Source organism: Schistocerca gregaria, chromosome 9 (genome assembly GCF_023897955.1).
Source record: "Schistocerca gregaria isolate iqSchGreg1 chromosome 9, iqSchGreg1.2, whole genome shotgun sequence".
In the NCBI taxonomy this organism is placed as follows: domain Eukaryota; kingdom Metazoa; phylum Arthropoda; class Insecta; order Orthoptera; family Acrididae; genus Schistocerca; species Schistocerca gregaria.
The window spans coordinates 131,388,986-131,402,764 of NC_064928.1; the positions used below are offsets into that span (position 1 = coordinate 131,388,986).

The following is a 13,779-nucleotide window of genomic DNA, read 5'->3' on the forward strand; positions in this document are numbered from 1 at the left end:
CTGATAATTGGCTCATGGAAACAATTGTTTATGTTAAATCTTGAGCTAGGCAGTACAGGTACGCATTAGAATATGGTTTTTGTGTGTAGTACTCTGACCTGGTGTCCAAGACTTGCAAGTAAAGTGACAGTTACTTACAAAGGTTCACCTGTATACAAGACAGCATGACCTTGAAAAAATATTTTAGAATCATATCATAGTAACACAGTGTCTTTGCATATAGTTGTCAGCTTCCACAAGGGCTATGGAGCTTAAGCTGAGTTCAGAAATCTTTGAAGTGCCATATGATAAACTGCTTGTACCCTTACAGTAATCTCGTGAATCTGTGATTGAAGGTCTTACATAGTTATATTGCAGTTTCAAGCAAACAAAAGTAACATATTTGTACCACAAATTTAACATTAATGATTACATACTAAATTATCATCACATGTAAAATTCTTGGAGAGACCAGCTGTGTAAGGTACTAAAATGGAATCGGCATGTTGATAAAGTAGTCATTTAGCAGCATTGAGCAGTGAGGCTACTTTGTATAGTAGACAGCTGTACACCTTGTAAAGGCCTCTTAGGAGATATAGAATTCTTACATTTAATGCACAGTATGTTTACTTCTTAATACTAGTGCTGGAACTGTAATTTCCAGACACAAATAATTTCCATGCAGACTTGGGCCACTGAGTAATGTCCTGTGTGGGGGATATATATTCTTGTTCAAAGGCCATCAACAAGTTCCTATCACACACAAGGCAAGAAAATTCAGAAGAATTATATTGTCATGTGGAGTGAAGAGTTGAGGATTTGGTGAAATACATGATAAGTGACAATATTCTCTGTTAACAGACCTGCCTTGTTGCAAGTGTAGACAACTGCTATTCTATGATAAATGCCATTGTGTGTATTAAGTATTAAGAAAGCAGTAAGACATTAAACCAGTTGTTTAACAAAACTGAAGGAACAGGAGCTGTTTTCAAAGTGGCAGTTACCAGCTGAATTTTCTACGTAAAATGTGCTCTGAGTAAGCAGCAGCAGTTCAGAGTAATTTAATGGTAATTGTTAATGCAATTTGTAACAGTTTATTTTCAGTGTTAATGTCCACATCTGTAATTGTAGCTATGGAACACCGTGGTTGACAAATAGTTTTTTCTCTACAGGGTGTGTTACATATGTCAGCCACGATCAAGGGCTCGTGTTTACTGGTGATGCTGTCCTTATCCGTGGTTGTGGGCGGACAGATTTCCAGGAGGGTAACCCCCATACATTGTACCACTCAGTGCACACGCAGATCTTCACTCTGCCAGATACGTTCCGCATCTTCCCTGCTCATGACTATAAAGGTAAGGAACTTGTCATATGATAAGAGACTTCAGTGAAGCTGTAATAGTATCTTACTTACTCATCTAAAGATGCACCCATTTACACAATATAACACATTTGTCCAGTTTTGACAAAATCCTTAATATACATTGACAGAAAATTCCAGATGAAATAAAATATGCTTGTGGTGGTAGGTAACAACTAGTCATCTAGAGCATTCAGTTGTGAAGCCTGCTGTGCAACATAATATAGTTGATGGCCACTCCTTACCATGAGGAGATGAAATGTGTAGTTTTAATTAAAGTTTTGCAGGATGTACATCTAGGCCTTACATGAAACTGTACCAGATTGCAGCTCGGTATGTAGTACAGTGTGGTCAGTTTTTCTCTATTGTGACAGATACGAATAAATCACCCAGTTTGCTTTACTGTTGCTCGTGATTTAGGGGATTCTCACGCTGAAACTTGGTGATTTTCCTCAACTTCTTTTGGGTCAACAACCTAGTTGCTGAAAATTGCTCAGTGTCCAGCAGATTTATCACAGGTGCTCAGAAATCCTGTCGTGACAAATTTTGATCATGTTTTGGCAGCTTTCATTATATGATAGAATGACTTTCTGATAGTGATTTTTTGCTCGTTTGCAGCCAGCCAGCACGATATTAAAGTTAATTCAAAATATGTATTCATAAATTTTTTGTGGTCTTCAAATCTCAGATTCGATTTTTGGTTGCACAACTGAAAAGAGATTTTGTTTGATCAGGAAAAGCTTATTTTATTTTTACGACAAACCAGTTGAAATAAAGAAGTTCAAAAACATCATAATTGACTGCCATTACAAGCAAAGAATGTGTCGACTTTTTAAATATGCACCTTTGGAAAGATGTAAAATCTGTTAGAGCTGTCACTGATTGGCTTTATTTTCCTCAAAATAAAAATTAATTACCTCTGCCTGTGACTTTCCAGAAATTTATCTGTTTATTTAGGCTCTTTCTCACTATTTTGGAAATTCACCCAGCTTGATGGATATTCAATACAACATTTCAGTACATTGCAGCATTCATTTTGCAGGTAATTCTGCAGGTCACCTGGCAACATTTGCATCTCAAAAAGATGTCAAAGAAATAAAAGAATTTTTAGCACAAAAGCAACAATTACTTCATCGAAGAAGTGAATTATGTCTTGCCCAAATATGTTTTTTTCATAAAGCGTTGCTTTTGCAAAGTATGAACTTCTACAGAAATTCTGTTGTAATCCTTTTAGTCTGAAACACCATTCCGTATAAAAGATATTCTCTGTTGTTACTTTGCAACAGTGGATCATTTGAAAGCTATGGCCGGCCAGGGTGACCGAGCGGTTCTAGGCGCTACAGTCTGGAACCGTGCCGCTGCTATGGTCGCAGGTTCGAATCGTGCCTTGGGCATGGGTGTGTGTGTGATGTCCTTAGGTTAGTTAGGTTTAAGTAGTTCTAAGTTCTAGGGGCTGATGACCTCAGAAGTCCCATAGTGCTCAGAGCCATTTGAACCATTTGAAAGCTATGACAAAGGGTTCGAGGACAATTTACAGCTAAAAAACAATTACAACAGGAGTTGGATTCGACATAGTCATAAAATGAAACAAAGGAAATACATTCCTCATAACCCACATCTGATCCTTCATCGGGTGTCAGTTAGGGATGCCAGAGGTTAAAAAAAAAAGTGCCTGCACAGAACATTTATGCTGCTGGGGAGACTGATCCAAAAGATTTTCAAACACCTTGCAAGGTAAGGCATGTCCTGAATGCTTAGAACGTAAGCTATTGATTAAAGAACTGAACGAAAAGATGTAGTTGTCAAAGCAGTCAGCAATATTGAAGATTTTGATGTTATCACCTCAAAGGTGAACTATAAAAGAAGTAATGCAGGATTTTGGCGTCTCAGAAAGAATGGTAAAATGTTGCTAGATGTCATGTAGAATTACCTGCAAAACCAATGCTGCACTCCCTTGAACTATTGCCATTAACATCCATCAGGCTACAGTTTGATACTAATTTCCAGTAGACTTTGTTCTCAGCTGTTAAACATAAAAACACGGCATACTTTCATTTGAAAAACATTAAATCTTTATTGATGGTGAAAATTGTTGTTGTGAATTTCAAAAGAGCCAAGAAACAATGTAAATGAAGAAAGAAACATTTCTAAAAGTCTAAGGTGGATCAAATTAAGTTTTATTTTAAGAATATCAAAGACAAGCAATAACAGCTTTAACAGATTTTACATTGTTTTGAAATGTGCATATTCAAAAAGTCCACGCATTCTTTACTCATAATAGAAGACAAAGCATGATTTTGAACATTATTATCTTTGAAGTGGATTGTCTGAAAAATGAAACAAACTTGATGACCAAACAAAATGAGATCATTTCAACAGTGTGATGAAAAATCAAATCTAAACTACACTGTTGAGAGTAGCTCATTTGAAAATCAGAGAAAAAACTAATGATCAATTTATTTGAGTTTATTTTAATTTTGCATGACTCAGTACTTAATTGGGCAGTCAAGACACCACTTGCACAGCCTTACAACAAGCCGGCTGGCTGCAAACGAGGAAAATATGAGCACAAGAAAGTCATTTAGTCATAAGATTCAAGATGCTAACATGTGAACCGAATTCGTCATGTCAAGAGTCATGAGTGGATTGTGAAAATCTGCCATACGCTGAGAACATGTTGTTCAGCAATCAGGCTGTTCCCAAAAGGTTGAGCAGATGTACGAAGTTTCAGAGTGGGAGTCCTCTTGTCATGAGCAACAGTAAAGCAATCTTTGTGATTTATTCATGTATGCTGCAGTATGGAAAAAGCTGTGCATGGCTAGGGTCCCACCATATTACTTGTCAAGCTGTAATTTGGTATGCCTTCATACAGAGTGCATAAATACATCCTGTAATGATTTCATCAAAATTGGAGAGGGTCGAGTAAGGACTGTTTAAATTTAGATCCCGTAACATTGAATGATTTTAAAATTAGGTCCCCTAACATTGAATGATCCTAGTTTTGTATCATCGTTGCCACTGTAGAGTCTTGTACCATGGGAAGCAAGGAGAGAATGTTGTTTGATGGCCAGTATCCTCTTTCTATAACACAACTGCACACATATATTAAATGGTTCTTTATTCACAAGAACAAGAATCTATTTATCTTAAACTGGTCCATGTGTTGTAGTACAAGCTTTTCCCTAATAATCCATGTTTGCCTCACTGCTGGTGAAGTACAAGTCCCACTACTAACACTACACTGGTCCCTATGTACTGACTGAGACTCTGACTGGCTCTGTCTGTGACTAGGCTGACTGTGACTGACTGGGCCCTCTGGTCCACAGCAGCAATCTAAATACTGGCAGTCGAGAGGGTGTTGGCAGCGCGTTGTTTGCGAGTCTGTCTTTGGCCTCTCTCCTGATAGGCACACTTTATTCAGCGCCTGTTATTTATCTTCTTGCAACCTCTTTCCCGACAGAGTGTGCTGGTGACAACTTATGCCAGCACACCTAGAACTACTGATAGACACATAAAAGTAAAAGTGACAATCTCTCTGGCTTTCAGAAGTAACACATGGACCAGTTTAAAATAAATAGATTCTTGTTCTTGTGAATAAATGCAGAACAGGGAATCAGTGATCATAAAGCGGTTACTGCATCGATGATTTCAGCCTTAAATAGAAATATTAAGAAAGGTAGGAAGATTTTTCTGTTTAGCAAATGTGACAAAAAGCAGATTACAGAGTACCTGATGGCTCAACACAAAAGCTTTGTCTCAAGTACAGATAGTGTTGAGGATCAGTGGACAAAGTTCAAAACCATCGTACAATATGCGTTAGATGAGTATGTGCCAAGCAAGATCATAAGAGATGGAAAAGAGCCACCGTGGTACAACTGAGTTATAAAACTGCTGCAGAAGCAAAGGAAACTTCACAGCAAACATAAACATAGCCAAAGCCTTGCAGACAAACAAAAATTACGCGCTATGCGAGAGGCGTTCAATGAATTTGAATGTAAAGTTCTATGTACTGACTTGGCAGAAAATCCTAAGAAATTTTGCTCTTATGTCAAAGTGGTAGGTGGATCAAAACAAAATGTCCAGACACTCTGTGACCAAAATGGTACTGAAACAGAGGATGACAGACTATAGGCCGAAATACTAAATGTCTTTTTCCAAAGCTGTTTCACAGAGGAAGACTGCATTGTAGTTCCTTCTCTAGAATGTCACACAGATGACAAAATGGTAGATATCGAAATACACGGAAAGATAGATCCCTTATCATTTAGCTACAAAATAGCAGGTCAGCAACTGGAAGCAGTTAATTCCGTAAATTATCTGGGAGTATGCATTAGGAGTGATTTAAAATGGAATGATCATATAAAGTTGATCGTTGGTAAAGCAGATACCAAACTGAGATTCATTGGAAGAATCCTAAGGAAATGCAATCCGAAAACAAAGGAAGTAGGTTACAGTACACTTGTTCGCCCACTGCTTGTATAATGCTCAGCAGTGTGGGATCCGTACCAGATAGGGTCAATAGAAGAGACAGAGAAGATCCAACGGAGAGCAGCGTGCTTCATTACTTTCAGTAATCGCGAAAGTGTTACGGAGATGATAGATAAACTCCAGTGGAAGACTCTGCAGGAGTGACGCTCTGTAGCTCGGTACGGGCTTTTGTTGAAGTTTCGAGAACGTACCTTCACTGAAGAGTCAAGCAGTATATTGCTCCCTCCTACATATACCTCGCGAAGAGACCATGAGGATAAAATCAGAGAGATTACAGCCCACACAAAAGTGTACCGACAATCCTTCTTTCCACAAACAATACGAGACTGGAATAGAAGGTAGAACCGATAGAGGTACTCAGGGTACCCTCCGCCACACACCGTCAGGTGGCTTGTGGAGTATGGATGTAGATGTAGATGTAGATGTACTTGGATGGTAGGGGGAGGATGGGGAATAGATTGAGGAAGGTTAAAAAGGGCAGGTTGCTCCACAGAGTGACAGGGGTCCACCTGTAGTGTGAAGCACAGCAGGGTAGGGGAAGGAGGGGGGATGGGGGGTGAGAGAAAGAGAGAGAGAGAGAGAGAGAGAGAGAGAGAGAGAGAGAGAGAGAGAGAGTGGTGGGGTTGGAGTAAGTGCTAGTCAGGTGAAAAGGGATTACATGGGACTAGTTTAATAGTGGTGGTGAACACACAAGAGACAATTTGCTGCAGGGATGACAATTTGAGAATGTCACAATTTTGACATCATCGTTTGGAGGTTAGAAGGCCAACAAAAGGCAACAGTGGGTGGTGTCTATAGGATATCGTATAGAGTGGATCTTGTTTCAAGGCTTGACATAAGAAATTGATAGCCATGGCAGAGTGGTGTGTTGAGGCATTTGAGGCCTCAGTGGTATTGGGTGTTTAGGGAGGAGCATAATGGAGGTGTAATTCTGAGTTTATTGGAAATGGGAATTGTGTATGTCAGTGTGTGAGAGGTGGACAGCAGCCAGGGGATTTGCTTGTAAGGTCTTGTGTGGTGGTTGGGGGTGAGGAAAGCCTGGATGATGATAATGACACTGACAATGGTAGTGGTGGTGGTGGTGGTGGTGGTGTGATGATGAAGGAGCTGAGGGATTTGATGGTAGTTTTCTGGTTAATTTTTTCTTTCATAGACTTAATATGTTTGACCATTTTTTCCATGTTTATAGTGAGAGCCAGTTACCAATTGAGGAACAGTGTCAATGTGGAAAGCAGAACCCCAGCTGCAATAAAGCCTCAGTACAATTGGTTTCAATTGTGATTGGAATATCACATTGTTGGTACAGTCATCAATCATAAGGTCTTTATGATGCAGTTCCCCAGCCCTTTTGCTTGCCAGCTATCCTTTTCATTTCTGCATAACTGCTGTATCCTACATCACCAGTGGCCTGATACATTCCTTCCACTATTTTGTCGACTACAGATGTTATCAGTGACATGTGTCATATTAATGTTCCTATCTATCTCCTCTAGTTGATGGTGTTCTTTCTTACAGTTTTTTCCCTCCAGCTTGACTCATTGTAGGCCATCTTCATTCCTTACTCAGTCATCCACCCAGTCTTCAGCAGCCTCCTCTACAGGGGTTTCTGTGGTAAGGAGCAGTCAAATGAAAACAAGACAGACGGAAAAAGTAAACTGTTTATTATTTCAATAACAGTATTTACTCTGCTGTGGGACAAGACACTCAGTGCCTTCATAGAAAAATGTTTCCAGTTTCCTGTGAAACTATGATTGTATGAGGGCTGTGCAGAAAGTTTTTGGCCTCTCTCAAACAGGAAGTCTGATGTCAATGGGATTGTTTCAGTTTGTTCAGTTTGAAAGAGCATTGTATCTCAACCTTGGAGTGTGGGCGCCAGTTCCCCCACCACTGGATTTCAAAACATACTGTGTATGGTAAGCAAAGACACAAGCAGTGCAGAATCTGACACAGTGTGAGATGGATCTGTTGCTCCGTGATTGCAGTGCAATGATTTATTATGACTACAGAAAGAAGTTAACTGCAGAAAAATGCCACTATTCTCTGGTACCTGTTTTTGCTGACTCTACCTCTTCTAATGCCACCATTGTAAATTGGTTTTGAGAGTTTTCCAAGGGTCAGGAATATCTGTCGCAGTTGTTTGAAGATGAACCCTGTCACAGTCATCCAGCAGTGGCAGTGATCCAAGAAAACACTGATACTGTGAGGAAAATTATCGAAGATAATCCTCATCTCACATTTTGTGACATTGAAGGGACCTTAAATATTGGATGACTGTGACACAGACTATTATTTATGATCATTTAGGTCTAACCAAAAGATGTGCCTGTTGGGTGTGACATTACCTGGCAGAAGACCCAAAACACAGAAGAATGGGTTGGTATTACTTTACGCTTGAAAAATTTGACAAAGGGTGGCCCAGACACTTACAGTATTGTCACAGGTTACAAAACATTGGTGTACCATTATGACCCTGAAGGTGAGTGGCAATCTTCACTATGTTGCTTTTGTGGTAAGGAACCACCCACAAAAGTTTGGGGAAGTAGGAGCTCTGGAAAGCCACTGGTGGCCACTTTCTTCACCAAGATGGGTCATCTCACCTCTGTGACCTTTGACGTAAGTCACACAGTCACTGACGAGTGGTATGTGACTGAATGTCTGTCGAAAGTCATTACCACATGAAGGTCACTGCACCTAAAGTCGAAGAGGGTCACCTGATCTTGCACCACAACCATGCCTCAGCATTCAGGTCTTCCAGAGTAGTGGACTTGGTGGAAAAGGAAAAAGTTTGTGTGTTCCTGCACTCACCCTATTAACCTGATCGTACTCCGTATGACACCTGTTCCCAAACACGAAGAAAAGAATTTGTGGGCAACAAAGGGACTATCACAACATACAACAGTGATCCAAGCAGCTTCCCCGAAGAAGTTAGGACTGAGGTATTTTTGAAGTGATTTCAAAGGATGGAAAAATGTATAAATGCTCATGGAGAGCATTGTGAAAAATTGTTAGTTATATTATAAACATAAAAAAAACATTGAATTTCTGCTAAAAATATTTTGCATAACCTTGGTACCAAAGGTGTGTACCTCTTAGTCCAAAGCAAATTGATGGCCACAAAGACTTTCTTCAGGGCTCTAAAAGTATGAAAATTGCATGAGGAGAGATTTGGAATGTGTGGAGGGCGTGTAAGGGATTCCCAGCAAAACTCAGCAGCATAGTCAAAACATCCATGGTAATGTGTGGATGAGCCTACATGCTGCTGAGGTTGTTTTGACAATGCTGTAGAAGTTCCGCTGCGAAGCTGTTACGCATCCTCCATACAGTCCCAATCTCACCTGATGTGATATCCGTATTTTTGGACCCCCTGAAGAAAGATACTAAAGGCTTTGGACAAAGAGGTGCACACATGGGTACAATCATGGTTCTGAAGGCAGTGCAAACATTTTTCCATCTCACAATGGGATAAAGTTATTAACAGTTATGCTGATTACTTTGGAAATAATAAACAGTTTACTTTTTTCCGTCTGCCTCGTTTTCATTTGCCTGCCCCTTATAGTTTGATTTCTGTTTTCCACACTGGCTGTATTTCACAACCAAGTAGAGTGGTTCTCCAAAGATAACTTTTCACGAGTTGTTTCTGTTCCTAAAGTTTATGTTTTTGGATTAGCAGCTTGTTCAATTTATAGAAAACCCTTTTGCCATATGTAATCCTTGTTTCTAAGCCTTTTTATCAAATTTATGTAGAAACGAGAACAACTCAGTGGAATATAAATAATTTAGGGAGTAAAGATAACTACTCGCCAAATAATGTAGGTTCCGAGTTGTCGATAGGCAGTTGTAATCCTCCTGGCCTGGATCTCCGGTAGCTCCTGTCCCACAACTGCCTCGTCCAGGATCCTAACTTCACTCATCTTGCAGCCAGACACTCTTACCTGCAGTCTCCCCTTCCTGTGTTGTCTCTCCCTCTCCCAGTCCACTCCTCCACAACACAGTGTGTTATGCGCAGCTCTGTCTGCATGTAATCAGAGTGAGTTCATCAGTGTCACATCATTCCCATCCAGTGCACCTGCTGCTGCCCCCCCCCCCCCCCCCTGCCATCAGCCACTTAGCTACACTTCCCAGATCCTCCCTCCCACTCCTCATGTACCAGCAAGCGCCCCCCCCCCCCCCCTTTTGCACATTCACCCCAATCAAGCAGCTGCAGTGTGGGCACAATGATCTCATCCAGGATAAAGTTTCCATATGGGTGCTTGTGCATGCGTGCAGTGTATTCTGCCTCTATCTACACTGGTGAACCGAAGCATTACAGCCACTAGCTTAATAGTGTGTCGGTCCAGGTCTGGAATGCAATAAAGCAGTGATTCTGCATGGCACGGATTCAAAAAATCCTTGGTAGATCTCCGGAGGTTTGTGGGCCTAGATATCTGTGCACTGGTCACTCAGTTTCCTTAGATTACTGGCCAGTGGTTTGTGGGTGCAGAGCTGGCACCTGATAGCTTCCCAGATATGTTCCTTAGGGTTCAGAAGAGTAACTTTTCTGATAAAGGCATGAATAAAAGTTCACTATCATGCTCATAGTACAGTTCTGGGCTTGTGACATGAGCAGTTATCCTGCTGGAAGATGCCATCAGTGTCGGGAAAGACATCGAATTTGATGGGAAGCAAATGCCCCCTATAATATTCGCACAGTCTGCAGCTGTCATTGTGATTTGGAGTTTTGTGAGAGGTCCCATGGGAGCTGGAGTGAATGTTCCCCATAACATAATACTGCCCCATCAGCCTGCATTCCTGGCACAGCGCAAGTTTCAAGCAGCCTTTCCCTTGGATGACGGCGTCTCTGAATACAACTGTCTACGTGCTGTAACGAGGGGTGTGTTTCATCTGATTGAGTGACACATTTCTGTTGATGCACCGTCAAATCTCATTGGTGCCATGCCCACTGCAGTCGTAATTGGTGACTTTGTCATGTTGACATGGGAACACGTTCGGGTCATCTGCTGCGAGCCCCGTGTTTGACAGTGCGTGCTAAATACTGTGCTCTGAAACACTTGTTTGTGTACCAGCATTGTATTCTTGTCATCAGATCTGCCACAGATCGATACCTATCCTGCTTTACAGATAGTGTTGGCTTCAAATCTCCATGTCCAGTTATGATGCGAGGAACTCGGGCAATTTGTTGCCAATTCGTAGCTTCACTATTCTTCACCACTTTCCTTAGAAACTCCAGACAGTGGTACACAAACAGCCAACTGGCTTTGCCATTCCTGATATTTCAGTTCCCGGGCACAAGGCTGTAACAATCTGCCCTTTCATTACAGTCATTTATGTCAGTGGATTTCCCCATTTGTAGGTTATATCAACACTAAAATAATTCCTAGTTCATCTCTGCTGCACTTATATATTTTCTTATCATGACACGTGTCTGCATTGCTAATAGACAGCATTTGATCTGATGATGGGAATGGTCGTAATGTTTTGTCTCATCAGTGTATTGTAAAATTCATTCATCTCTTCCAAGTGTCTTGTCCAAATTTAACATGTATCCATCCAGCTTGTTCACCTTAATGCACACTATTATCGTAGTTTTCTTTGGGTGTATGTGCATATTTTATCCTCCAGCCAGAACATATTCTATTTCATTTGGCACCACGCCCAGTTCCCATTCACTTTTACTGATACTGAGCGAGGTAGCACGGTTGTGAGGCACTGGATACTCGTTCGGAAGGATGGACGTTCAAATCACTGCCTAGCCATACAGATTTAGGATTTGTGTGGTTTCTCAATGATACATCCAAAATATGCCTCTTTCTCTTGTGCGTGCGTGCGTGCGTGCGTGTGCGTGTTCGTGTGTGCTTGGTGCTTTTGACAAAGAATGAAGACTTGCCTGTTTTGTCAAAAATGGAAGACAAGTGTCAAAGCACATTAACTCCTGTCATTGCTTATAATCTTATTTAATGTTTGACTGGCAGCCAAATGTGATCAACCTGGTTACAAAACACAGGAGTACTTTACATTCTCAAAACCACAGCATGCGTCAACAATTAAAAACAGGCTGAAATCCTTAGAGCATTGCATGTTTATTTTGGAAAACTACTGATTAGAGAAACTGATGGATCTCAAGTCTAATGAATTGAGAAAATTTGCGTGATTTCAGTTTGTTAGAATGTATATCCAATTCCCATATGTATTACAAACATGTGCTTTCTATTTTCTTTCTCTTCCATTTAAGCAGACTGAGCCACAGTAAAGTGTGGATAGGTATGGCTACTAGCATGTAGATTACAAATGATGTTATTTTATACTACTTATTCATTTTTCTCCATCAGAAAACACTGCTGTGTAACAATTTCATTGTGCAATGAATGTATTAAAACATAACTGACCTTTTCCATCATATGTAATTTACTCACAAAGAAATGTTTTGTTATCAATCATGAAATTACTGTCTCTGACACTGATATGTGTAATAGATTACCAGCTAAGGAAGTATTATTACTAGAAACTGCTGTAGAACACACAACCTTATCTTGCCTAGAAATATTCATTACAAGTTTTCTGAGCAGAATGCCAAAATGAAGTTGGGACATTTGATTGCATGGATGTTGTATGCAACTAGTGGATTCCATAGTGCACATGTGGACATTGCATGTGTTCAGTCAACATTGAAACTCAGTCTGGATGTAATTTTAACATTTATTATGCCAGTCATGCACCACTTATCTGCCTCAAGCATATGTTTCACAGATGATATTTTCTTCTTCTGTGGCCTCTTCTTAATAGCATTCACCTAATGCATGTCCTTTCCCCATCCTCTCTTGCACCACAGCAGTTATTAATTTTGTTTATATCATACAACTGGGTAAGTCATAAACATTGAATGCTGATGAATTTTGTACTTTGGGACAAACTGCCTGTGTGGTCTTTGGTCATTCCTTTAGTGTAGTATTATCTGTTCAACTGTTCTGTGACTGTCATTCTCATGGATTACTACTCCGAATCGGTGATAATTGCTTAAGTCATTCAGGTATACATTTTCTTCCCTGTTACATAAATCGACCACAGTAAAAAAACTATGTTTATCCTTCCGTGTACAAGAGTAGTATTAATTAATCTTCCTTCTCTTATAACACACACACACACACACACACACACACACACACACACACACACACACACACACACACAGAGAGAGAGAGAGAGAGAGAGAGAGAGAGAGAGAGAGAGAGAGAGCGAGCCACAGATACACATTACCTTTTTGATAAGCACTAATATACTTGTGAATTCAAAATTCATTTATATTTCAGGTCAGACTGCATCTACTGTAGGAGAAGAAAAGAAATTTAATCCCCGCTTGTCAAAAAGTGAGAAAGAGTTTGTGGAGATTATGAACAATCTGAACCTGGCGTACCCAAGACAGATTGGTATGTACATACACGATTTTTGAATGTAGATGCCTAAAGTCACTGAGCAAGCTGAGATTAAGAACCAGTGGACATGACCATTCGTACTGCCCTTTTTGTGTACGTTCTATATTCTGTGTTAATTCTATTTGATACAGGTCCCACACAATTCAGTATTCTAGGGTGGGTCACATAAGTGTTCCACCCCCCACCCCCCAAAACTTTTTGTAGACACTTTGTGTTTTTCCAGTTTAGCAATGAACCCCTTGGTTTGACAACTGATTTATCTATGACAGAGCCTATGTGATTGTTCCATTTCACATCTCCACAAACTGTTACCCCAAGGTATTTGTATGAACTGACTGATTCCAGATGTGACTAATTGGCATTATCATAGACTACTACATCTACATGTGTCGATGATCACCCATCCGAGATTACACACTAAGTCCTTCTTCATGAAAGGAACTAACAGTTCTAAAAAGTCACAGCCACAAAATCCTCAGTACAGTTATAAATTTTATTCAAAATCTCATGTCATTGTAGTTTTGA

The 13,779-nt window shown here is 40.2% G+C and overlaps 1 protein-coding gene across 1 annotated transcript in view; it reads left to right on the forward strand.

Annotated features, from left to right (window-relative positions):
• The window catches only part of LOC126291897 (persulfide dioxygenase ETHE1, mitochondrial), a 46,851-nt gene that overhangs the window by 13,945 nt on the left and 19,127 nt on the right, over positions 1 to 13,779 (forward strand). Inside the window, exons 5-6 of the mRNA XM_049985626.1 lie at positions 1,152 to 1,334; positions 13,132 to 13,248. Of these exons, the coding sequence (XP_049841583.1) occupies positions 1,152 to 1,334; positions 13,132 to 13,248 (300 nt within the window). The remainder of the gene's footprint in view (positions 1 to 1,151; positions 1,335 to 13,131; positions 13,249 to 13,779) is intronic.